The 27,780-nt window shown below is 43.5% G+C and overlaps 2 protein-coding genes across 4 annotated transcripts in view; one reads left to right on the top strand and one right to left on the bottom strand.

Moving 5' to 3' along the window:
* Positions 1-222, top strand: part of stambpl1 (STAM binding protein-like 1) — a 9,555-nt gene extending 9,333 nt beyond the window's left edge. For all 3 annotated transcript variants that reach the window (XM_037080817.1, XM_037080818.1, XM_037080816.1), the window contains exon 12: positions 1-222. This exon is cut by the window's left edge and continues 576 nt beyond it. The gene's annotated coding sequence lies outside the window, so the exon portion shown is untranslated.
* A 13,693-nt stretch (positions 223-13,915) lies between these two features.
* Positions 13,916-21,199, bottom strand: acta2 (actin alpha 2, smooth muscle). Its single transcript, XM_037081308.1, has 9 exons — positions 21,047-21,199; positions 17,981-18,160; positions 17,211-17,339; positions 17,013-17,123; positions 16,530-16,614; positions 15,572-15,733; positions 15,301-15,492; positions 14,996-15,177; positions 13,916-14,760 (listed from the first exon to the last, which is right to left on the bottom strand). Exons 2-9 carry the CDS (start codon positions 18,107-18,109, stop codon positions 14,617-14,619), a joined length of 1,134 nt encoding a protein of 377 aa, XP_036937203.1. The 5' UTR covers positions 18,110-18,160; positions 21,047-21,199; the 3' UTR covers positions 13,916-14,616.
* Positions 21,200-27,780: the final 6,581 nt, after the last annotated feature.

Here is a 27,780-nt window from a genome sequence, read left to right as displayed (position 1 = left end):
TCATGATGATGTCACTGATAATTTCTTAAACAAATCTGATCAGCTGGACCAGATTTCAGTTTGTGCACCAGCAGATGTTTAAAGTTCAAGTGTGTGTTTGTGTGTGTGTGTGTGTGTGTGTGTGTGTGTGCGCGCGCGCGCATTTACGTGTGTGTGTTTTCTGACCTGCTGTTTTTAGACCGACTGCCATGTTTTGGTAATAAAAGACGTCTGCTGCTTCAACAGTCTGAGAGTTTCCATCAGAAGTGTGTGTGTGGACTCACTGCTCGTCTGATCAGCTGTCAGAAGAACTCAACAGTTGGACTCGAGTTCAAGTAAAGAAGATACTGTGTTACTCTGGTAACAGTGACAGTCACACATATGGAGAGGACTGGAGTATCCAATGTACAAGTCATAGTAACTGATCAATATGTTTACATTGTTTTGTTTTTTTATCTGATTGATAATAAAATCAGTTAATTTAAAAATGTAATACTTTGTATACAGCATGTAATCTGTAAAGTAACTAGCAAATTAAAGGCTGTTGAATGGAAGTATAAAGTAACAGAAAATGGAAATATTCAAGTAAAGTACAAGTTAAATTGCACTGAAGTACAGTACTTGAGTAAAAGTACGTAGTTACTTTCCTTCAGTGGAACCAGAAGGCGTGTTCTTTGTGTAACTGAGATGTTTACAAAACACCTGGTGTAGCAGACCGTTGATGTCAACGAATGAGGCGGAGAGATTCAAACGGGTGGTTACATTTTATTGTTTGCTGTCGCACCGTGAAAACTATGGAAAGGAAATATAGAAAGGAAAAGAAAGATTAGATTAAATACATGAACATTTCATTTACAATTTCCAAACCCTCATTCAATAGAAAAATACAAGACACATATACTAGAAAATGTTTAGAATCATTATTAACGCCATAAACCACATCAAAATAGTACTGGCAGCATCCCTCAAGATGAATAACCAAGACATCCCAAGAATAAAAGTAATAGCCCCAATTTGAGTTCCTCATACCTTGTTCCACTATACCAAGGGAGCTAATTTGTTCGTTACAGTGAAGGTGCCAGTTGGAGAACCATCTGTCTCCTAATAACAATAAAACAAACTTAAAAGTGACCGCAGCAACCTAATCAACATACAGATGGTACATGATGACATTACATGGTTCAAAAGCAAACTTTCTGGGAGAACCACAAATAATCCAAACAAGGAGAGACTCGGCAGCACAGACGCTGCGCCAGCCCAGCTGAGACAAAGGAGAAGGTGATGGAGATGCGCACAGGTGAGGATACGCACAGGTGCACTGTAAAACCTGATAAGTTAATTTAACTCAAAATAATTGTTGAAACTGATTACATTGACAATTTTAAGTACTACAAGTACTATAACTCAACATTATAAGTTAAAGAAGCATTCTTGATGAAGTACTTTTAACTAGTTATTTTTCTTTAACAGTAAAAACCAAAACAAGTATAGCTAACTTGAAAGTTTAAATCACCTTAAAATAAAATATTTAATGTCTGTGTATGATGTTGTTCACTTAAGGTGACGGTAAGCCTAAGGTAACTTAAATTAGTTTTTGAAACTGATTACACAAATTATTTTAAGTAGCTTTAACTCTAAATCTTCACACACACACACACACACACACACACACACACACACACACACACACACACACACACACTTTGAGTTAACATTCAAAAACACATAAACAGATAATTTAAATGCAATTCACCTTTTATTGCGTAACCATAAAACAAAAACAGTGCATTGGCCTTGAGGAAGAGCCAGATAACATTATCCATTCTGAGCAGTTATCTACCACATACTGGTTGAATGAAGGCAGAGATATGAAAGCATCTACCTCAGCAGGCAGTATGGCAAAATAAGTTTGACAAACTTATAAACGTCCCCAATGCCACTTATTCCCACAAAACGTGACATCAGAACTACAAGTAACGGTATTTCAAAAAGTGAGGAGGAAACATCAATGAAGGAGCTCATCATAGATGAACGAATCAGCTCCATGTCGTTAATTCAGCAAAATCAATTCCTTACAAATTCAAGGTGTCTTACTACACCGTGATGGCTGATACAATTGTGTAACAATCTAATATTGTCTGAAACGTTTCTGCTCATCTATTAACAACATGGCCCATAAATACCAAATGCATGAAAAATGTTTTCCATACCGTTTTATACATCCATGAGAATATGGGTCAGAAGAATAAGAACACTGCCTCAAATTTTAAGGTAAACAGTAACAAGTTCAAACTTGGAGCACAACAATGATGTTCATGCTAGTTTCAGCTAGCTGTTTATTTTGTAACTCATGTCTTATTCTCCAGTACTTCTTCTACTACCTGTCATCACACTCAGTCTCACAGAGGCCCCTTCAGGTTACACTGCCACCTATGGGTGAGCTTCTGCTACCACATATCACTACATCCTCCTTCCAAACAGGCAAACACAACATGAACCATATGCACCAACTCAGTGCAACTCAACATGTAGTCTAGCCCATAGACTCTGTATGTATTTCAAAATACCATTCATCCCCTTGATCAAATCAAATTAATATCAAACACTGAAATACAGTATTGTTCTTCACATTTACACAACTGTAACAGTCAGTAACATGTTATAACCATTTTAAAATGCAGCACAAGGATTAACAATTCCTTTTTTTAACAGTGCCAAGTGTCAACAACTTTCTTTCACATTTTGTTAGTTGAACAGTTCACTCTTGTTCTATGAGCCTCTCAGGAGGCTTCCTAGGTCTGGTAGATCTCCTGAGTGTCACAGTCATTGGGGAAGGTGAAGGAGGCTCGCTGTGGTGCACATCTGGTGTAGCACCCTCTTGCTGTCCAGATCCAGTCTCCTCAACACTTGTCCAGTCTCTGTCTTAACAACAAAAGACCTGGGACCTACTTCACTGAGGACTGTTGCTTTTCTGTCCCAGAATTTAGGGCCCTCAATCCTCAAGACATCCCTTTCCTGAAGAGGTTCCTGATGCCTTGCTCTTTTGTCATAGTTCATTTTCTGTCTGTGTTTGAGTTTCATCCTTTTGTCAGACAGCTTGTCATCGTTTTTGTCATCCTTTTGTCTTGGAATGTGTAGAAGCGTGGTGCGCAGCTTGTGATGCATGAGTAGCTCAGCAGGGGATGCTCTACACTCCAGAGCTGTAGCCCTGTAGCTTATCAAAGCCAGGTAAGGCTCAGCTTTACAGTCTTTTGCCTTTTTTAACAGTCTCTTTACAATTTGGACCCCTTTTTCTGCCTGTCCATTAGCTTGTGGATACAAAGGGCAAGAGGTGACATGTTGAAATCCACATTGCCTTGCAAATTCATTAAACTCACCACAGTGAGTGGAGCAGACCACTGTCACTGGCAACACATTGTGAAATTCCATGTCTGGCAAAAAACCCTGTCATGTGTGTGATGACAGACTGTGCTGATGTACTTGGCAGTTGTGCAACTTCTGGATAGTTAGACTAGTAGCCCATGACCAGAAGATGGACACATGGATTGTGGGATGCAGCAGCAGTCCATTAGCCATACACAAGTCCTCACACACAGGGTCGGACCCTGGGCAGACTTCTTTGACCAACCATTCTTGATGTGGTGAGAGACTTTCTGCAGTAGATGATCTTTTGCTGTCTCCTGCACAATTTGCTGTAACATGGCATCTGATGTTGGGAGTGAAGCAGTCACCATGTTTATGTGTGTTTCAGCATCATCAGTCACAGGGCTGACCAGCATGTCACTGTTTGGAGTTGGTGCTCGTGATAAAGCATCTGCCAGCACAATGTATTTTCCTGGTGTGTAAATAAGCTCAGTCATATCGCTGCAATGCAATCAGCATGCGCTGAATTCTGGGTGATAGGTCATTAAGGTTCTTTTTTCTGACTGATATGAGCAGTTTGTGGTCAGTTTCTGCTGTAATGGTTGGCAATCCATACACACTGTGAAACTTTCCACACCCAAACACGCCCAAAGTCTCTTTGTCAGTTGAGCAATAGCGTTGCTCAGTCTCTGTCATCGATCTAGACACATATGCTACAGGTTGCCACTTGTCTTCATGCATTTGTAGCAGTACAGCTCCCAAACCATCTTTTGAGGCACCATTGGTCATCTTTGTTGGCTTTCATGGGTCAAAGAATGTGAAGACTGACTCTGTAGTTACAGTTTTCCTTTAATTTTTTCCACTCCTTGTCATGTCGAGTAGTACATTCAAATACTGTTGTGCTGTAGCAACTCCCTGCTGTCTTGGAGGTAAGATTAGGATTAGAAATGAATTTGAAATGAAATTGAAATGAATTTTTTGTCAGTGGGGGCAGGCATGTCCAATATGGTTTGCACTTTTGACTGGTCTGACCTTGTCTCCTAAGAAGGTCATCTCTGTGACACAGAAGAGACACTTGTCTCTATCCAGTTTTTGTCAGTTCTTTATGGCTCTCTGCAAGAGTTTCTCCAGTCTTTCATCATGTTGTTGACGTGTTTTTCACCAGACCACCAAGTCTGGTGCCATCTATTGTGCTCTATCATGGACTCCATTGCTCTGTGGAAGATCTCTGGTGCTGATTTAATGCCAAATGGGAGCCTCAAGAAACAGCAACATCCAAATGGTGTGTTAAAAGTGGTGTACTTTCTGCTTTCTTGGTCCAGCCTCAGCTGCCAGAACCCATGTTAGGCATCTAATTTGCTAAAAAAAAACCAAAAAAAAACGTAGCATCAGTCATTTCACTTATTATCTCTTCTTGTTTTGGGATCTGATAATGCTCTCTCTATAAATATTTTCATTTAAATCTTTGGGATCAAGGCAGACTCTTAAGGTGAAGGTAAGCCTAAGGCAAGGTAAGCCTTGAGTTCTTCTTTTTGACACTCTGTGGGTTCTTCCACTCCTTCAATGACACCCATTTGAGTCATTCTTTCAAGCTCTTTTTTCAAGCCAGCGCTGAGTGGTACCGGCTCTCTCCTTGGGGTGTGCACCACAGGCTTGGCATCATCTTTGAGCTGAATCTTGTAAGTGCAAGTTAATGTCCCGTGTCCTTTGAAGACAGACGGAAACTTAGCCACTATGTCTGCACTTTCCTCACACTGTTGGTGTTCCTGTCTTTTTTCTTGCTTGACTATTTTAATGTTGTCAGCATTTATCTGACAGATCCTCTTTACTAGACCTAGGTCCTCAGATGCTTTGTCTCCTAACAGTGACTCGTGTCCATTTGGCACAATGGTGAATAACAGGTTATGCTGTTTTTTGCCATTACTTTAAGCCTGCACGCACCTTTTGTTTGTATTGGCTGATTATTGTAAGCCTTCAGGATTGTGACTTTTTCTGTGAATATTTTAGGCTTCTCAGTCAGTGCATTCAAACCTTGCTCACTGATCAAATTAGCTTTGGCTCCAGTTTCAATTTTAAACGTTAGAATTGTCCCATTCACTAACAGTGGAGCAGTCCATTTGTCATCTGTCACTGTATTTACAGTCTGAACTAAATCATCTATTCTCGAGGACAGTGTGTTGATATTTTTATTATGTGACACCATCTTTGTGAAAAATGTTTCACTCAATCATCTGTGTCCTCCTGCACAGTGTGTACATTCCTGTCCCTTCTTCTTAGAGAGACACATTCCGGCAAAATGGTTTTGTCCTTTACATTTTGCACACATTTTTCCATAGGCAGGACATTGTCTTGGTGTGTGTTTTTCACCACATCTCTTCCAGTGAACATTTCCTTGTCACTGTTTTTATTCCTGGTGTCACTGCTTGTAAATTTTCTCTGTGGCTTTCCTTTCACAAACACGGCGTTGACTGCCTGGTTTTCTTGGTGCGCTGCTCTGTGAGCAGGCTCTCTGAAGGTCAGTACCTGTTGTCCTGCAAGCTCACTGTTCAACCTGAGGTCTGTCTCCCTCAACAGCTTCTCCTGGAGCTTCTTCTCATTTGTTCCAAAAACTATTTGATCTTTTATCATAGATTCTCTGAGATTACTGAAATTAAGGGACTGAGCCTTAATCTTGAGGTCGGTGAGGAAGTTATCAAATGACTCACCCTGGTGCTGCAAGCGTGAGCGACAGACGTATCTCTCGTACGTTTCATTTTTCTTTGATATGCAGTGCTCATCAAATATCTTTAAGACCTCTTCAAACTTGGCTCTGTCTTCGGGTAGAGCAAACACAAAGGTGTTGAAGAGTTCAATTGCCTCTGGGGTGGCCGCTGGTCCGTCCACTCCGACAGCGATGTACAGCTGGAACTGCTATTTGAATGCCCTCTAACTTGCACCTACGTTTCCAGTCAGTTTCAACTGACCTGGCGATTTTACTGCATCCATTGTGTTACTTCTTTTTCTTTAACCCCATCCTGGTACCATGTAAAGTTCTTGTGCATATAAATAATGCTTCAATTTGAACTTTATTTTGTATTTTGTACCTCATGTCTCATTCTCCAACATTTCTTCTACTTCCTGTCATCATATTCAGTCTCACAGAGGTCCCTTGAGGTTACACTGCCACCTATTATAGGTGACCTTCTGCTACCACTTATCACTACAGGCATTTCCACAACAAGGCTACCCTCTATCACCACTGCAGTCTTATCTGGGCAAAGGAATGTGGCATCTGTTGAATTGGCAAGGATCAGGACAAGGCCAATTGGTGGGTCATCAATATCTGGTTCATCAGACTGCGAGGGCTGGAGACAAGAGAGAGACAGAGAGAGGAGAAACAACTCTTAGCAGACCATAAATAAAATTACTTTACCAAAACTGCTGCCTCAAAAATTGCGATGCAGTCGACAAAACCCTTTCTAAAACAAAAACTGAACATTATTAGCTTGAAGATGGTAAGATTTGCTGCCTGGCTGTATTAGACTGTTGCCAATTTATTTGGTATAGCTAGCTAAGACTGAACAAAGTTTCATTTCCCCTTATTTTTGACACAAAAACATACATTTTTGAATTCTGTAACATTCTACAGAATGCTCCTTTAAACGGGAACTTGCCAATTTTCCGAACAATGCTGCAATGTTGTTTTCTGTATTGTAAAAGCAGAAGCTGCAAAAACAAAAGAAAACACTCAGATAAAACTGTAAAATGTGGCAGTGCAGATGAAATATGAACCACCATCGTGATGTTTATTTCTCTCAACTAAAAATGTTCTCAGAAACATACTTTAGTTACAGTTTAGCTGTAATAACATATTCTTTGTTAGTTGCTAAAGCCTTTCGGTTTCCTGTTCAAAAAGGACTAATTCCCAGTACATCACCCATTAGCAGTCAGTATGGTGTAGTGCAGTACATTCTGGTTGTTGTAGGTTTTCCACCTTTTGAGCATAGTGGACAGCTCCACACAGCCCTTTTTCTCTGATATATCTGGTCATGTAGAACCAATTTAAGGAATAAGGACTATCTGTGTCTTACTCCTACAGCAGAATAGTCATCTTTTCAGCAGTGAAAAACTTCTTTAAGTGAATTTCATAACATCAGTATAAACTGTTTTTCTGAGTTTATACCTTCCCAACTGAATTCCTCTTTTTATTCCTCTAATCAATTCTTAACAAGTTCAGCAGCAGCTTCAGGAGCTTGGATTCATCTTCATGCAGATGTGCAGGGAGAGCATGGAGGACAACAGCACGTCTGACATGGACGTCAACTTGTTCCTTGAGTGAGAGAATGTATTATTACTTCCATTTGATGCTAAACATCATTGTCAAACAATATCACAAGTAAGAGTCCCCATGACTGAAGAGATGAGAGTTCAAACTAACATAGTATACTGTGGTATTGTTATCCAGCACCAGGAAGTGTAACCAACTCACCTGGAGGTCATAAGTGCTGAAGAGCTGATCAAGTGTTTCAGCTACTTTTCCTGTGCGTATAGCTTAATTTCTGAAGAGGCTCTGAAGACGGGGGGTATGTTGATCCAACCCAGCATAGAACTGATTTTTCAGGTTGCCGTTGGTGATCCTGTGAACAAATCTGCACAGAAACAAAATGTGTTTAATGTCTGTCTACAATACTGACCTGCAACGGCAAATCGTTATCCTTGTACTATCATTGCTTCTCACATTTGGGATTATGCAGATCCTTAACTACCAAACCATAAGCCATGTTTGATGCGAGTCTCAAGTAATACAGCTTAGGTTATCATGAAAAGGGCACACATAAGAATTAAATCAGTGTACTAAGGAGCATATTTTTACCTGGGACTCCATTTTAAGGGCAGGCTAGTGTTCCAAGATCTCTGCAACAGGTAGGTCATCACTGATGACCTCTTTCGCTGCAGGGCAAAGGTAGTTTGCATCAACTTTGCAATCAAGGTAAGGTTTTTGTCAATCATCTTGACTTTATGGATAATTTGGAGTCTCAATTGCTCAAGGATTCCAGTATCTTCACCTCTTTGGAGATTTGATGTTAGTGTGGGGAGCTTGTCTGTCTGGGTTGTTTCTACTCCTCTTCCCAGAATTTACAGCCTCACAAAATCCTGCCCGACATAGCTTAGTTCGGTAGTTCCCCATCTTAAACTTTAGACTGTTTTTCGAACCATACCATCCTGTCTGAGATCCTGGCCCTTTTAGACAAGGATGTTTAGTGACAAATGCTTCTGCAACTACTGAAAATTCCTTATCATTGTTGTATGCTTTGAAGCTATGCATTTTGGCTGCAAAGGTCTCAAGGCTGTCATGATTTTGCCCCCTAGATAACAAGTTTTCCCTGTTATCTGAAGAGTAGTATTTCCATCCCCGAGTACGAGTTTTACCTCATAGGAAAAACATCTGGCCATCACTCAGTCATGTCTAGTGTCATGGCATGGGGCAATGTTATTGTGTCACTGGATGCAAGTGAACTGGCATCACTCTCAGCCCTTACAACTTTCAGCACAGCGTCCTGCTACAAGGGAACATAACTGCCCATCAAAGTCTGGATCTTTGTATGATGAGTCAAAGTCTAGTTGAAACTTTTCTTTTATCATGGTTTTCAGCTTCTCCACAGATTCTGGACGTGTAGATAATGTCATCTTCCTGACAATGTCCATGGAAGTATGGACATGAAATAGGAAGTTTGGAGCTGAAATTTCCTATCATTAAAGAGCAAGAGAAGAGAGAGTATAGATTATGAGCCACATGCAATTTTGTCAACACAAAATCAGGCAATTTGGAGGATATTTTCATTTTAATGTTCATTTTAGCTGTAGGATATCCTGCCTCTGTTAAATATCTTTGTTGCAAGTGTTGGTTCACTGCAAAATGTGCGTATATAGGCCATTATATTGATATCATAATTTTTACTCCCCAATATAAGTATCAGCCCAAAAATCTGCATATTTGTTTAGGGCTTTAATGTTCTTGGCTAGACAGAGAGGGCACCGGTCAGAGTCAGTAATAGCATATTGGTTGTTAGATTACACTATTGTTGATTTTCTCCACATCGCTACATGAGAATATATAGATCCCCACCTCTCCGAGCTTTTTACTCCTGTAAGTCTCTGATCAAAATAAATCTTTTCTGTGTAAATATTAAATCCCCATCAATATCATATGCTGTGAGACTTACCTTGTCATTTAGGTCTGACAGCTGAAGCACAGAGAAGCTGTCTGAGCATGGAAGCTCAAATGACCTTATACATTATACTCATAGTTTCTGCAAAGAAAGGAAACAGATTATTCACAACCAGTATATGCTGAATCTTGCTGAATGTTGGAAGTCCTCTGGTGTTGCCTGCAGAAACAAACATTCCATTAGCATACTGCCATTTATGGAGATCTTTGGTGCACTGTATATGACCTGGCTATCCGTCTTTGTCACTATGAAGTCTTTTTCCGCTTGAGGGAGTTTGACAACTTGGACAGAGATGACACTTGAGGCTTGTGTGTCGGGTCTGAAAAATGTTGGTGCACTCACATGATATGCCATCATGTGCTGATGCCTGGTAGCAAGAGTTTTCAAGACATTCTTGAAATTGTGAGTGTCATGTCCTTTTGAAAAAGCAGTATTTCCCCTCAAACTTCATGGTCCATAGGTGAACAAAAGGCCCAAAACACTTGATCAGTTTTGGGTAGTGCTCCACATAATGATGCTTGGGTCAGAGCTTAAAGTCTGCAAAGACCGTTTGAAGAACCCGTCTGTGATCGCTTATTTTAGCCTGCATGTACTGGATGGACTCTGTGAAAAATGGACACAACACTAGTTGTACAATTTCTTTAAGGTCCATCAATATGGCCCATGCTTCATCTCCTTCAGGAACTTTACCTCCTACATGAAATGGTAATAATCTCAACAAAGTGGAATTTTCATGGCCATTCCCTCAAACACTTAGTGTGGCTGCAAAATTCTTTGGGATCACTTGTGGTTTATCAAGCCATCAGAGTACTGATATGGAAATCTCCGAATTTGTGTGTTGAGATATTCAAGAGTGAAATACTTGAGACGACTCATCTCACAGACGCACAAGGCCAACTCAACAAGCACAATACCCTCAAACAGGACGTGAAGTATATCAGGCGGGAAACAAGTAATGGGATGAAAATGCTGCAATGCCTTGCTGAGAGCACACTCACCTGTAACACCAAAGTGAGTCGCATTTTCTCCTTGAACAACATTCTGCACATGAAGATCATGGCAGACCTTTGTTCTCATGTTAACCTCAGCTTCAGAAACCTCACGAGACTGTATCTGGTCTGCAGTACAGCAACAGAATCTGCAGACATACCGTGCTTGGAAACACTGCACAAAGCCTGCAAGACCATGGGCAGCCAAATAATCAGCTGCAACACATAATACAGTTCCCCTGATACACACTGACCAACAGTTTCATTGAAAATGCCATCTTGTTCAGGAGTGCGCAAGTCCTTCAACAAAGGTGAAAGAACACTTTGATTGCATAGTAGAGCTAGCTGAATGACATGCAGACTGGGCCTATATTTACTGGGTACACTGGCAAGCAACCAGTATACTGCACAAAGCGTGTGGATCTTTCTAGCTGTGCCTAAAGGATTAGCTAGTTCAGTGTCATCCACATACAAAATCAGTGACAGTTTCAACTCTTCTCCCTCTTCTTTGAAATATGTTCCATCTTCATGAGTCATGTACATTTCAGGCAGTGGTGTCTTGAATCTTGTCAAGAACATCAGTATTGATAAACACTGTTTGAAGCATCTGCAGTATTGTAACATCCACTGCTGTGTGTCCACTAGAATCTACAGTGTACTGCACCAGCATCACCAGAGGGTAGTTACTCCTTACAAATGTTTTCCTCCGCTTATTCAAGGACAGCTCTGCACCTTATGATGTAGCGCTGACAGAAACATTACTTTTTGTTATAGCTTCCACTAATTCATGAAGCAGGGCATCACTGATAGACTGATCATGTTCTTGAAAAACTGTGATGACAGTCTCTCTCACAAGAGGTTTAGACAATGAGAATATTTGCACCAAGTTTTCAACTATGTCCTGAATAGCAGCATCTGATACACGAAGGACTGTGCATTTTCAAGAACAAAGAAGCCAAGGTTTTTTTTTCGCAGTTGAGCTTGCGATTCACCCACAGACTCAGGAGGGAAACACCCAGGAGCATCCAGCTCAGGGGAATTCTGAAAAGGATCACCCTCATTAGATTCAACTTGACTCTGCATTGGCTGGCTATCAGTTTCTGTCTGGACAGTGGGAAACAATCTCAAATCTGAGACATCGCCATTTGAATGACCCCGACTTTTGTGTACAGTACTCATTCTCTTTGACAAACTTTTACTGTTTGGTCTTACAGTGTGGAGTTTACAGGGCTCATTGTCTCCTCCGTTTTATGCCTTGCTACCCTCACCAAGACTGGCCACTAGATGGCAGTCCACGGTCATTTACAGGCTTAACAGACAGAACACAGACAGAGAGGCTGTCAGCCTAAAACAATTTAGTGTTATTCGCACCTGGAGAGCACTGTGTTAGTAGCATTCAAGGTGCTTAACTCAAGTAGTTCCATTTCCATTTACTAACCCTAACCCCACAGGAGGAAGATGGAGAACCAGCTGCAGCAGAGAAACATCAGTGGAGTCTGGAAAAGCCTTAAAACCATCTCAGGGCAGAGGACTCCAGACTCCCAGGCTATGGGGGATCAGACGTGGGAGAGCAACATGAACCTGTTTTTCAATAGGTTTGACCAGACACCCACCCCTCCCCCGGCCCAGTCATCTCTGCTGCCCCCCACCGCCTCTTCCATCCCCCCTGTTTACTGCCCCATTCTCACCTCTGCCTCCCATCCCACAGCTTTCATATCACAGACTCCCCCCACTGCCCCCCCCCGACATTCACCCTCTCCCACATCCGACACTTAGCTCGTCTCTCCAAGTGAGAAATGAGTTGAGGAAGATGAAGGTGAAGAAGGCTACGGGTCCAGATGGGATCAGCTCCATGCTCCTCAAGTCCTGTCCAGACCAATTGTGCAGGATTGTGGAATATATTTTCAACCTGAACCTGAAGCTGGGAAAAGTGCCACTGCTGTGGAAAACCTCCTGCGTGGTACCTGTACCAAGATCATCACCCTAAAGACTTCAACAGCAACAGACCATTTGCTCTCACTTCACACCTGATGAGGATCCTGGAGCGGCTGGTCCTCGTCCATCCCTCTGGTGGGTCTTTTTATGGGCCCTCTACAGTTTGCATATCAACCCAGCATCGGAATGGATGACACCATCATCTTCCTCCTGGACGGATCACTGTCTCACCTGGAGAAGCCTGGAAGCTCTGTGAGGACCATGTTATTTGATTTCTCCAGTGCTTTCTACACTATACTTACTGCACTCCTGGGGGACAAGCTGGAGCTGGCAGGGGTGAACCAACACCTCACATCCTGGATCCTGGATTACCCCACCAACACCATCACCCCACAGCCATTTACAGAAGTTCTCTGATGACTCTGCTATCGCTGGCCTCATCAGGGACGAGGACGACAGAGCCTACAGAGAACTTATTCAGGACTTCGTGGACTGGTGCCAGTGGAACCACCTCCAGCTCAACGCCGGGAAAACCAAAGAGCTGGTGGTGGATTTCCACAGGGACAAACAACCCTGCACACAGGTGAACATCCTGGGTCCAGACATTGAGATGGCGACATCTTACAAGTATCTGGATTGGACTGAACACACTGCAGCAACATATAAAAAATGTCAGAGCAGACTGTATCTGTTGAGGAAGCTCAGGTCCTTTGGAGTGCAGGGGGACCTCCTGACCTCTTTCTATGACTCTGTGGTAACATCAGCCATTTTCTATGGAGTAGTATGTTGGAGCAGCAACATCTCTGCAGCAGACAGGAGGAGACTTGATAAACTTATCAAGAAGGCCAGCTGCATCCAACCCTAACACCCATATTCATTCCATATTTATTATCTGTATTTAAAATCTATGTATAAAAAACTAAACAAAAATCTGCTGATAATTTTGCACTATATCATGTAAATATGTACATGTGTCTATTTCTTCCCTTTTTAATTTTATTGCTTTTTTTTTTTTACTACTGTCCCTGTTCTTGTAATATGTTTCTGATCTGGAATATTCTGTCGCTGCTGTGACAAACAAATTTCCCTGTCTGCGGGACATTAAAGGATTTCTGATTCTGTTTCTGATTCTGTTTCATGCTACTTGTACTCCACTACATCTCAGTGGGAAACATTGTACTTTTTACTCCACTACATTTGGGTTAGGGTTAGCTTTAGTTACTAGTTACTTTTACAGACCACCTTCCTGTCCAGTGAAGTCAGGTATGTATTGGTGTTACCCTAAAGTCATACTCGAGTAAAGTTTAAAAGTATCTGATATCAAATGTACTTAATTATTAAAAGTATCAGTAAAAGTAAATACATCATGTCATTGTAAAGTAACTAAAGCAGTGGAGTAAAAAAAGTAGGCAGTCAAACAAACAAACAAACAAACAGAGGTCTTATATGAGAGCTCTTTATTGTCTTCCTGGGCCAATCATCTGTCTCGTTCGCCATTACATCTCTCACTCTTTACCAGCACCGTGGGGTCATGCCTCCAGCTCACCTGTGACATCATCATACAATGTGTGACATCATCATAAGACAGTGTGAACGATGGAGGAGATCACCAGCGGGCAACGTTCAAGCTTCAGCATAAAGGATGGCAGGGTGGGGCACATGTGAGGCAGAGGGGGGAGGGGGGGCGGGGCACATGTGAGGCAGAGGGGGGAGGGGGGCGGGGCACATGTGCGGCAGAGGGGGGAGGGGGTGGGGCACATGTGAGGCAGAGGGGGTGGGGCACTGGTGGAGCAGAGGGGCTAGACAATCGTCACTTTCACAGTTTGAAGGTGCACAGAGGGAGAGTTGGTTTTCTGATGGAGGGTCAGTCAATGGTTCAGTTCACCAAAAAAACCTGAAGACGACATCACTTCCTGTCAACCACCTGTCACAATAAAAGACTGAACTACTAAACCCCTCCTGAAGAAGTCCTGCTGGTGTCGTCTCTGGTTGGATGTTTGTTAGGGCTGATGTGGTACCTTTTAGCTCTGTTAGCTCTGTTAGCTCGTGATCAGTAAGGCTAAAATAAGAAGCTGCTGGAGGGAAACAAAAAAAAAAGAGGGGGAGGAGCTTGAAGAAGATGGAGATCCATGTGGATCCCTCTAGAAGCACTTGCGGTGGACGATAGAGGGTCCGGCCTCGTCGTACTCCTGCTTACTGATCCACATCTGCTGGAAGGTGGAGAGGGAGGCCAAGATGGAGCCGCCGATCCACACCGAATATTTCCTCTCTGGGGGGGCGATGATCTGCAGGACATCAGCCATAAAGTTCTGTTATTTTTCTGTTATTATTATTTTATTACTCCAAACAAATGTGACCGTCAGTTAAAGCTGCTCATCTGTGTCACTTAACATTCATTTATCTCTTTTTTACCTTAAATAAGTGTACTCATTAATTATGTTGAAATAATTGAAGGGATTTTCAGAAGATGAACTGATTCAATTTTCTTTGTGGGGTTAGGTGCTGCTGGTTCTGCCTGACCTTGATCTTCATGGTGCTCGGGGCCAGAGCTGTGATCTCCTTCTGCATACGGTCTGCGATGCCCGGGTACATGGTGGTCCCTCCCGACAGCACGTTGTTGGCGTACAGATCTTTACGGATGTCGATGTCACACTTCATGATGCTGTTGTAGGTCGTCTCATGGATACCTGCCGACTCCATACCTGCAGCAGAGACCAACGAGACACAAACAGGTGAGAGAGACAGACACAGTGACAGACAGGTGAGACAGATAGACAGAGTAACAGGCAGGTGAGACAGACAGACAGAGGTTCAGGTAAACTGACCGATGAAGGACGGCTGGAAAAGCGTCTCGGGGCAGCGGAACCTCTCGTTGCCGATGGTGATGACCTGTCCATCAGGAAGCTCGTAGCTCTTCTCCAGAGAAGAAGACGTGGCTGCCGTCCCCATCTCGTTCTCAAAGTCCAGCGCCACGTAACACAACTTCTCCTTGATGTCGCGGACAATCTCTCTCTCCGCTGCAGAGAACACACACTTACACTCAGACCGGCTTCACGTCAACCTGTGCTGTAAACACCTACGGTGATGATGTCATACCGGTGGTGACGAAGCTGTAGCCGCGTTCCGTCAGGATCTTCATGAGGTAGTCTGTGAGGTCGCGACCCGCCAGGTCCAACCTCATGATGGCGTGAGGCAGAGCGTAACCCTCGTAGATGGGCACGTTGTGGGTGACGCCATCCCCTGAGTCCAGGACAATTCCTGCAGACAGACAGACAGACGGTCACATATACTCTTTTAGATTAGTCTTTTATAAACTCTTGGTTGAAACAAATGTCCTGAAGTCTAAAAATTACGTTTTCACCAATGAATTAATATTTTCAGTATAAGATAGAATGTATTGGTGGACAAAGACAAGTTATAAAGTCTGTAACCTTGGATACATTTCTACATTTCTACTGGAACAACGTTCACCTGGCAGGTTTAACTTTTACACAATGTGATTCTGCAAACAGTTCACAATAAAAGTCTTGTGAAGAAGTATAGAATTGCTTTTAATTTGAAATAGAAACAGGAAATGCTGCTCATATGAGCCTTATGCTCTCTATAGTGGAGGTCGATGACGCCATGGTTGACACAGTTCACCTACATTATCATTTACTGCTGCAGCTCTTCAACATAGATTAAAATATTAAAAACTGAACTTCACTAAAGTTTACTGTGAAGAAGAGTAGGAGGAGGAGGAGGAGAAGGAGGATGAGGAGGAGGAGGAGGAGGAGAGAAGAGGAGGAGGAGGAGGAGAGAAGAGGAGGAGGAGGAGGAGGAGAGAAGAGGAGGAGGAGGAGGAAGAGGAGGAGGAGGAGGAGAGAAGAGGAGGAGGAGGAGGAAGAGGAGGAAGAGGAGGAGGACGAGGAGGAGGAGGAGAGAAGAGGAGGAGGAGGAGGAGAGAAGAGGAGGAGGAGGAGGAGAGAAGAGGAGGAGGAGGAGGAGAGAAGAGGAGGAGGAGGAGGAGGAGAGAAGAGGAGGAGGAGGAGGAGAGAAGAGGAGGGGGTCCAACCTGTGGTACGTCCAGAGGCGTACAGCGACAGGACAGCCTGGATGGCCACGTACATGGCAGGAACATTAAAGGTCTCGAACATAATCTGACACACACACACATACACACACACACACACACACACACACACACACACACATTGATCATCAATCAATAGCATAATCAATAATCTCCAGCATCTCTGATGTTTGAATAAATAAACATTATTCTAGTAATCTTAAAATAATTCAAATCACTTCAAATAAAATCTTTTATAATATTGGATGAGTTTAAACTGATGATTCATGTTCTCTGTGTGTAGTACTCCAGTAATACTCCAGTAATATTACAGTACTACTGCAGTATTACTCCAGTAATACTCCAGTAATATTACAGTACTACTGCAGTATTACTCCAGTAATACTCCAGTAATATTACAGTACTACTGCAGTATTACTCCAGTAATACTCCAGTATTATTACAGTAGTACTGCAGTAGATGTACCTGTGTCATCTTCTCCCGGTTGGCTTTGGGGTTGAGAGGAGCCTCCGTCAGCAGGGTGGGATGTTCCTCTGGAGCCACTCGCAGCTCGTTATAGAATGAGTGATGCCAAATCTGACCAATCACAGAGCACACAGTCAGCAGGGTCATTAATCACTAATCATTATTGAATATAATAATATTACATGAGCACAGTGAGACCTTCTCCATGTCATCCCAGTTGGTGATGATTCCGTGTTCGATGGGATATTTCAGGGTCAGAATTCCTCTTTTACTCTGAGCCTCGTCTCCAACGTAGCTGTCCTTCTGCCCCATACCCACCATCACTCCCTGAGAGACAGACGGGTCAGAGAGACAGATGGGTCAGAGAGACAGACGGGTCAGAGAGACAGACGGGTCAGAGAGACAGACGGGTCAGAGAGACAGACGGGTCAGAGAGAAGTTGAAAGAAGCAGTCATCATCATCAGGTGAAACGTGGCTGATCTCCTCTCAGTAACTGATATTTGAACCTTGAATTGATCAGTAGATTAATTAATAAAGAAACTAACGGTTCCTGTGTTGCTGCCTGGACATTTCACTGTCAGGTTGACTGTTTTTGTTGATTGTTGTTTCGATCTCTGATCAGGTCTGATTATCTTCAGGTCAATCAGATCAATAATTACAACATTAATAATCAGTTTTGTGAATGAAAACCAGGTCAGTCCTCTTGGTTCTGACGAGACCTCCACGAGCGGGATCAGAGTTCTGTGAGGGTCTGATGATGTACCAGCATCTTTTCATAGACGGAGCAAGCAGTTTTTGTGCTTTTATTTTGAAAAAGTCACCAGATATTTGTTATGGCTAATTTGATGACAGAGTGAGGTGGTCCGCCAGGGGGCGTGGCCTGTGCACATGCTTCCAGCTGCGGTTATAGTAGCAGTGTTAGCATTAGCGTCAGCCTGTCCCTGCGTGTGGACCAATCAGCTGTCACCTGGTGGCGGGGCCGGCCCACGATGGAGGGGAAGACGGCTCTGGGGGCGTCATCTCCGGCAAATCCGGCTTTACACAGACCGGATCCGTTATCACAGACCAGAGCGGTGCTCTCCTCATCATCACACATGACTGCAGGGGGTGCTGTGGGCGAGCGACGACACTACGACACCGAGTCACACTGAGAGAGAGAGAGAGAGAGAGAGAGAGAGAGAGAGAGAGAGTGATTATTGATTATTGACAAGCAACACAGACATGATGACACTGTTATGTCTTATATATTATATAATTTGTAGTTTGTTTTATTGTAGTCTTAAAGTTAAAAATAAAATCTGAGCAAAAATGCACAAAATGAGTAAAATGGTTGCCTGTTGAACTCAGACAGGAGAGAACTTCATTACCCAGAAGCCCCTGTCAGTCACAGATCACTGGATTCTCATGAATTCTCATGTTTGTTTGTATGGAAAATAAAATCATCAATAAAATGATTATCTCTTCCAGCTGAAACAATTCATTGATTAGATCAACAGAAAATTAATTGATGATTCTGTTTTCCAGCTAAAATGTTTCATGTAAACTTGTTGGACCTTCTTTAATCAATATATTAATATGTTTATGTAAAGCAGACGTTTCTTCAGCCTCGATGAAGGAAGATGATCAGCTGTTCACACATCAATGATCACATTAAGTCTAAATGTGAAGATCAATCATCCGTTCTGCACGACTCATGACAGACAGATTTTAGCTGCCCACATACTTTTGTCCACATGCTGTAGATGACTGCATGAATCAATAATCAGTAATCAGTAATCAAAAATCAATGATCAATCAGCGATTTAGCTTGAATGTAAATCTCAGCTAGAGAAACCACATCACCAAACATGGAGTGGTGAGGTTTTCATCAGGGACCCCCTCCCTCACACACACACACACACACACACACACACACACACACACACTCAGACACCCACAATGCACTGCTGCTGTCTGTCAGCGAATGAACAACAAAGCACTCTGGGAAAACTTCCTAATTAGGTCATGAAGTCGAGTCCTGACTGTGTTTGGTGTTCTCTCTCTCTCTCTCTCTCTCTCTCTCTCTCTCTGTCTCTCTCTCTCTGTCTCTCTCTCTGTCTCTCTCTCTGTCTCTCTCTCTCTCTCTCTCTCTCTCTCTCTCTCTCTCTCTCTCTCTCTCTCTCTCTGTCTCTCTCTCTCTCTCTCTGTCTCTCTCTCTCTCTCTCTCTCTCTCTCTCTCTCTCTCTCTCTCTCTGTCTCTCTCTCTCTCTCTCTCTCTCTCTCTCTCTCTCTCTCTCTCTGTCTCTCTCTCTCTCTCTGTCTCTCTCTCTGTCTCTCTCTCTCTCTCTCTCTCTGTCTCTGTGTCTCTCTGTCTCTGTCTCTCTCTCTCTCTCTCTCTCTCTGTGCTCCCTGCAGCTCGCTCGCCCTCACTTTATTCTCTCTCTCTGTCTTCACTGCACCTCGCTCGCCCTCGCCCTTTCTCTCTCCGACTTCAGTCCATATTTAGTCATTAAATCTGAGAATCAGTCAGTCAACAGCCTGCAGGTTCAGTTTGCCCTCATCTTCCTCTGCTGCTCTCTGACATTAAAGGTCCGGTCCGGTTCGGTCCGGTCTTATTATAGTTCCTCACAGATGAAAAGTCTTTTTGCAGACTGTTTGTCAAACAGCGGCTCACAGCGTGTTTGTTGGACTGTTTTCAGCGGCGGATGCATCAGACGAGTATAAATCCGGGTCAGAACTGAAGGAACACATGACTCAGATGTTTCAACTGACTCAAGAAAATAATAAGTGGTTATAAAAATAAAACATTTAATAGTATCTTTATTTCCTTATTAAGAGAGAAAATGACAAATGTTGATTTACTGAAGAGAAATTGTTCCAATGTGTAGCAGAACCAGGAGACGTGGTTGAGGGTCCTCTGCCCCCTGCTGGCTCCATGTTTGACAGCAGCTGGTTGTTAATCATTGATCATTATCCTGGTGGAGGGTTGATCCGGTCGACCAGGATCAAATGTGTTGTGTGAAGAAGACAGTGAGGCTGTTATCATTAACATATCAATAAACCCCAATCACCACTTCATCCCAGCCTCCTCCAGAGCTCTCAGTCATGGACTTCATCAGTGATGAAGACGGCGCTCCTGAAGATTTTAATCAATGAAGTCAAACTGCTCCTCTGAGCTTCCATATTTCAGTTTGAAGATGAAGCTCTCAGCGTTTCAATGTCAGCTGTACGCAGGAACATGTTAACGCACAGACTTCAGTATCTGAAGTCACGTCCGATCCATCGACCGGTCCATCGTCCAATCCATCGACCAATGATGAATGTGTTCCGGAAGCTCACCTGCCAAACGGCACTCAGGGTGGAAGAGTCAAACGAGGGCGATGAAAGCTTCGACTCAGCAGCAGCTGAGCTGTCACCAAACACAGCTCAACACCTGCTCCCTCAACCAAACCTCAGTCAAAAAGTTCACACTTTAACATTCACTCAGCAGCAGCTGACAGAGAGAAGATTCAAACCTGAGCCCACAACAAGCAGTCAACAAACAATCAACACATCAGTGCTGGTGTTCCCTCAGCAGAGTCTGTAGGAGAAACACTCTGTAACTCTACACGGACAGACCAACTGAGTTAAAACACCCAAAAATACAATGCAGTCTGGTATGATGTGTTTGAATCTGTTCAGCAGGTGCAACATGAAGGAGAGGAAGAAAGACACAGCAGCATGAGAAGAGGAGGTGAAGAGGAGGTGAAGAGGGGGTGAGGGAGCTCAGAGGAGGATGATGGAGGTAAATAAAGGGGAAGTTTTGCCAGTTTTTCCACAGATACATATGAAGAAGGAGCAGAGAGGAAAGAAAATAAAAGGAGGTGATGAGTAGGAGAAAGAGGAGGTGATGAGGAGGAGCAGAAAAGACATTCAAAGGAGGGAAAGGAGGTGAGAAGAAGATAAAATAGAGAGTTTTAAACTGAGAGAAGAGGACATGAGGTACAAACACAGGAGGTGAGGAGGAGGTGAGGAGGAGGTGAGGAGGAGGTGAGGAGGAGGTGAAGAGTCTTACCGTGGCAGTACAGGGCCTGCTGGGATGTGAGGGGGGGCAGGACAGAAGTGAGAGTCTGGTGAGCTGGTCTGAGTTTATCAACCCTCCACCTCCTCCATCCATTCCTCCATCCATCCCTCCATCCCAAACATGGCCTGGGCCTCCTCCCTCTCCACCTCCTCCTCCATCAATCCCCTCCTCGCTCTCTCTTCTCCCTACCTCTCTCTCTCTTCAGTCCTTATAGGGCAGGTCCAGAGGGAAGCAGCCAATCAGACGGCCTGTGGCGCCACCAGACTTTCTCCCATCATTCACAGCATTCCTCAGAGAGAGACTTCGGGGGGGGGAACCAGGACCGGGGGGAGACAGACCCAGTCCTGTGATCCGGTCCCGGTCCAGGCTCTGTGAGTGCGGCTGTGTTGACTGTTGATATGAGACGTCTGCACTCAGACGCTGACCGCCACCTGAACTCCACCTGGACCAGCCTCAACTGACTGACTGCATCAGTAAACCAATGACTGATGGAGTTCTGCCAGTCATTGATCGGTCAGTAATCAGTCAGTGATCAGTCAGACTGACTCATTAAGACTCTGAGACATCTCCCGTCTGTCCTCAGCTGGTGGACTGATCCAGGATGTCTGTGGGCTCAGTGAGGCAGCCAATCACAGGCCTGACAGACTAACAGATTGAATTGTGTGTCCTCAGCTTGGATGTCATTACAACAGGACATGTGTGTTCAACATGAATGGGTCAGGGTCTGGGTCAGGGTCAGGGTCTGGGTCTGGGTCAGGGTCAGGGTCAGGGTCAGGGTTAGGGCAGAGCAGCTGCAGTGATCCACCTGACAGACGCGCCGACATCACTGTCAGAGATTATAATCAATATATAAAGTGACTGCAGCTGAACAACCTTTGAACTGACAACCTGCTGGTTGTTGACTGAACCTCCCTCTGCCTGTCTCACCTCCTCATATGGCAGGGTAGCATGTTCACACACACACACACACACACACACACACACACACACACACACACACACACACACACATGTGTGTTAGCATGTTGATGCTAACATGCTGATGTTTAGCATCAACTTCGTATTTACATTGTCCTCCATCATAGCTTAGCATGTTAGCATGAGTGAGTCAAGGAAAAATTTAGGACAGATTTAGATTCAAATCACATCTGATCTGATTGATCCTCTGCTGAACATGAATTTCTACATTTGAGTGTTTCCTCTGTGTGTGTGTGTGTGTGTGTGTGTGTGTGTGTGTGTGTGTGTGTTTGTGTTTGAGGAGGGGGCAGCACTCTATCTCCTTAAAAAGACAATTGCAGCAGCATGGAAGGAGGAGAAGAAGGAGGAGGTCAGTCTGAATGAAGCTGTGAAGGAAGAAGATGATGACAATGAAGGATGTTTGTTTCTTCGTGTGAAGGACAACGGATGGTTCAGTTTGAGTCGGTCAGGAGACGCAGCAGAGTCACTGTCCTGTTCCCATCAACACTTTTTCTTTTTCTTCTTCTTCTTCTTCTTCTTCTGCTGCTGTCTGCTTTGTAGGGCTGCAGTACCACTGAAGTACCTCCTGTGGTACCAGCAGTACTTCATCAGGTATCACTGTAGGTATCAGTACTTCTGAGTACCATGGTAAAATTAATTATGGGACATAATCTTGAACATGTCAGCAGTTTGTAGGAGGTTTTGGTAATGTTTCCTTGATGACCGAGAGGACAGCGGTCCGACCAGCTGACAGTCAGCTGATGAGCTTCTGAGTGAACAAAGTGCGTCCGAACCTCTGAGTTAGAAAACATCTGGTTCTTTGATCAACGGTCGGAACTACGACTCCCAGAGTGCGTTTCACTGACTAAAGACGGCTGGCTGTCGATTAATCTTTGTACAAAACCTGATAAACATTCGTCAGTTTGATCAGGTCAGTCTGACTGGCCTCCTCTCCATCAGTACAGCTGCTGAGGCTCATGGGTAACGTAGTCTTCAGACTGATGGAGGATGGAGACGTCTACATGATGATGATTTCTCTGCAGTATGTTTTCAGCCGTTCAGCAGACACTCAGGTTCTCCTTAAAAGGAAACTTTACTATGAGGAAACTAAACTAAACTGAGACACCGCCCACTTTAGTTACTGCTTGTCAGGAGAGATAAAGAAGAAGAAGAAGAAGAAGAAGAAGAAGAAGAAGAAGAAGAAGAAGAAGAAGAAGAAGAAGACGAAGAATTGGATGAAGCTGACGAAGAACATGAGTCAGAAACAATCAGAACAGATTAAATGAAACATAAATGAACAGACAGCAGTGAGATCAATCTGTGTCTTTAACTCCATAAAAGGAAGCCAGTCAGTAAATAAGAAGAGCCTCTGCTTCTCCCTCCTCCTCCTCCTCGTCTCATGTAAGGAGAGGAAACATGGTGGGTGTGTTCAGCTCTGTGTGTGACTGCTCACAGTCTGTGTACAGTCGTATTTCTCTGTCCTTCACTATGTCCTTGTTTAGTTGTACAGTGTCCATCTGCTCCTCCTCCTACACACACACACACACACATGCGCGCACGCACACACACACAGACACACACACACAGTCACACACATTCACACACACACACACACACACACACACACACACACACACACACACACACACACACACACACACATATACACACAGGCCTTCATAGCTTCATACCACACACACTTGTTTCAGCTCCTTATTTCCACTGAGCTTCACTTCCACTGACCTGCAGTCATGCATACAAACATTCACAGCAGCTGTTAGCTTAGCATGTGCAAACAATCAGACTTATTTTAGATGAATCTTTCATGTTGCCATATTTTAATTTTATTCTGTGATATAACAACGCTGACAGGAACCATGTGTGTTGATAAGTTGCAGCATCGTTCATCAGAACAATTATTTTCTTTATGTCAGTCAAAACTCAGAATGAAGTCATTTTGTGATTTTATGTTTCCAAAACTAGAACTTGTTGACTCCACCTGCTTCACCTCCACACACACACACACACACACACACACACACACACACCCTGCCTGGTCTTTGACCGAAAATGGGAAAACAGCTGGACTCCTTACAGAGACGTCTGAAACTGTTTCTGATTGGTCGACTAACATCAACACACAGTGAGCCTCACAACCAGCTCAAGAATGTGTGTGTGTGTGTGTCTGTGTGAGTAATGATTACATAGAGTAACTTATTGATGCATTCATGTGTTCATCACTGTCATGTTGCAGCTACAGGTGGAGCTGTTAGTGATCAATGAAGATTGATCTAACTATATTCACATTAAAAATTTAGGGAGTTTTCAAAAAAAACGTATAGTTCTCAAAGTGTGTTGGACTTTTGTTAGAATAACTCTCCCTCACAACCTCCTCTTCTTCCTCTGTCCTGCAGTAACCAGGGTTGTCCTGCAGGTGGAGCTGTTGTCCTGCAGGTGGAGCTGTTGTCCTGCAGGTGGAGCTGTTGTCCTGTCAGCACCTTGACATTTTAAATACTGAACTCATAAAGAATGAAAAGCTAATCTGGAGTTTCCCAGAAATCATTCAAGCTGAGCTGCACTCTGAGACATGAGAGGAAGTGAGATAAAACATCCACACACACACACACACACACACACACACACACACACACACACACACACACACACACACACACACAAACATACACGTAAACACACACACTTTCTGTCCTGTTTAAACATGAAGTTGCTCTGGAGCAAAACCTTCACACACTGAGTCAGGGACATGTTGGAGCAACTGATGAAGATGAAGATATCATCAAATGATCTGGCTCAATTATTCCTGAAGTCTTTTTTACTGACACACTTTATTAAAATATCTACCTGCACACACACACAGTAGATGGTTCACTGAGACAGTTTGATGAAACACACTAATTAAATCTGTTTTCTCAGTTGATCCTTGAAAATCAGGACAGATTATTTGACATTTAACCTTTATACCTGTATGTGTGGACGTACCTGTATGCTTGGACGCACCTGTATGTGTGGACGCACCTGTATGCTTGGACGTACCTGTATGTTTGGACGTACCTGTATGCTTGGACGTACCTGTATGCGTGGACTTACCTGTATGTGTGGACGTACTTGTATGTGTGGACGTACTTGTATGGGTGGACGTACCTGTGGTTTGCAGTGCTCACATTTTGTCCTGCTGAACTTCGTCTTTGACATTATGTCCAGGTTTATTAATGCCATGGTTACAAAGCTGAAATAAATAAATAAATAACAAAGAAAAATTCAGGTCTCGAGTCATGTTGTGGGTTTAACCCGTGTGTGTGTGTGTGTGTGGGAGGAGGCATGTTTGAACAGGTGAACAGGTGAATAGGAGGCCTCAGTGTGGACGTGAGAAACTACACTATTTATAATCCAAGTCGTACGAGAGCAGACGAGTGGATCGAGTCTGGAAACAGAAGATCTGACAGGTTCTGGTTCTGGAGCGCCAGAGCTCAACTTGTTGGTTCTGTTGCTCAGAACTAAATGTTTCACTCAAATGTGACACAGAGAGAAAGGAAACATATAATTTATCTCCTCACTGACCTGAAGAGTTTACTCACTGAAGAGACAAACAGCAGGACGGATCGATGATGAGCTGCAGAGGGACTACCAGTATGGTGAAGTCAGCTGGTTGGCTAACTAGTTAGCTCCGCTTCGATCCGCCATGTAATGGCGTTTGAAGTGAGTTTAATGTTAATAACATTGTGATGGAGCTTGGTAGTCACAGTAAAAAGTCTGGAAACATGTGCAGACTGGAGACAGAGACGATGTGAACAGTGTCCAAGAGTTTGGAGACTGAGTTGGAGACAAACACAGCTTTCACTAGCTGTTAGCCATTAGCTTCATGGCAGTAACTGTAACAACCCATAAGAACAAACTAACATTATTCAGACACACTAACCATTCTGAAATGTCACAGCCACAGAGGCTGTACTTCTTCAGGAGCCTCTCCCTCTGGGTCCCATTCTGGGTCAAACTGGTGTGGGTAAACCAAAAAATCTCAGTGAGCCATAGCGATACATCCACTGTAAACATTAGCGCGTGCTACCGCTAGCGGAAGAGGCATCCTCTCCCTGAGAGGGGCATGTAGCAGGTAAGGCAGGTGTTGACAGACGGAGCTCATGAGCATTTAAAGATGCAGGCACAGAAACAGCTGCTCTCAGCGGAGCTCAGCAGAGCGACTTTTAGACAGCTGAAAACTGACGCTGAGCTTTTTGGATAACAACTCAATTCCTGGAAGTCGATCAGAGTCAGATTAAATTTCACCAGAAAGCTGCCAGTTTACAGGAACTCACACAAGTGGACCGGCAGTCCGGATCGTCCGAGTTGTCCGTGGGGGGGTTACAGGAACTCATGCTCGTTAGAAAGTGTGATGTGATTTAAGAACAGTTCTGAGGTGTTTCTACAGATTTACATCTACAGAATGAACCAATGGGCCTTAGACAGGAAGTCAGACAGTAAAAAGAGACGGACCAACATGTTGCTGGTTTTGACATGAAGAGAATATGAGACCAGACTGATCTTTCAAATTGAAATGATGAAACAAGTCAACCACATAGAAAACACATAGAAATGTTGTTTTTTTTGCTGTTTTTGGTTATGAATCAAAAAAATAAAAATTGTATAATTTTTTAATTTTATAACCTGACCATTATTTGATGGGCCTGAGGTCAAGATGTTACATAAATGAGCCTGACATCAGTTTCCTGCTGCGTGAGGAGACGGGATCTTTGTGCTTCCTCCCCTGAGGGTTTTATTATTTCCTCGTCTTATCGGCTTGTTATGAAGCTGATGTTGAGCTTCATTCTAGTGAGTGACCTCGTCTGCAGCCTGACTCACTTCCTCCCTCTGGAGTTTCTCCTGTGATCTCCTCCAGCTATTTCCATCCTTGTTCAGCTCACTGTTTGGTGCTTTTATTCTGGCGAGTTTCCCTTTTTATTGGGAATTTCCCCCTCCAAACATCCTCAGAATGTGATTCCCCCACAAGTCCTGTGTGACTCACGCGATGGACCATGACTCACTCCAAAATGTAATCTATTACTAATCTATTCTTCAAAATTATGTTAATGTCAACATTATAAAAGTTCCTCAAATATGAGTCAGAGTTCAAAGAAATGTCTGTCATCATGTCGTTGTATTGTAGTACAAGTACATGAAGTACATGAAGTACATCTACACACATACACACATATACACACACACAATATTGTTATTTTATGTTAACATAACAAAGGATGAAGAGATTGTTGTCTCTGTTGTTTCTGTTCTGTCTGGAGCTAAAAGCTCACGAACATAGTGACACAACCACCACAACAACAATGACAACAACCTAACCCTAACCCTAACCCATCCACGACAACAACCACAACAACAACCACAACCGCCACAACAACAACACCAACCACGACAACAACCACAACAACCACAACAACCACAAACACAACAACAACCACGACAACAACCACAACAACCACAAACACAACAACAACCACGACAACAACCACAAACACGACAACAACCACAACAACAACCACAACCGCCACAACAACAACACCAACCACGACAACAACCACAACAACCACAAACACAACAACAACCACGACAACAACCACAACAACAACAGCAACATTCTGAGATCGACTCTTCTCCACTGGCAGGACGGCGGCGGGCAGAACAAGCTACTGCTAACATGAGCTGTTCAAAAACTTTCTTTTTAGTAACTCTGTGTACAC

The sequence above is a fragment of the Acanthopagrus latus genome, chromosome 20, assembly GCF_904848185.1.
Source record: "Acanthopagrus latus isolate v.2019 chromosome 20, fAcaLat1.1, whole genome shotgun sequence".
In the NCBI taxonomy this organism is placed as follows: domain Eukaryota; kingdom Metazoa; phylum Chordata; class Actinopteri; order Spariformes; family Sparidae; genus Acanthopagrus; species Acanthopagrus latus.
The sequence above is the reverse complement of the archived record's forward strand: the minus strand, read 5'-3'. Positions and strand labels throughout refer to the sequence as shown.

Excerpts from the sequence above, each read along its gene's own strand:
- acta2 (XM_037081308.1), bottom strand. The coding sequence starts at position 18,109 with ATGTGTGATGATGAGGAGAGCACCGCTCTGGTCTGTGATAACGGATCC. Across the intron at positions 15,734-16,529 it reads CGCCTCTGGACGTACCACAG|GAATTGTCCTGGACTCAGGG; the intron begins GTTGGACCCCCT and ends GTCTGTCTGCAG. Across the intron at positions 15,493-15,571 it reads CTACAGCTTCGTCACCACCG|CGGAGAGAGAGATTGTCCGC; the intron begins GTATGACATCAT and ends TGTTCTCTGCAG.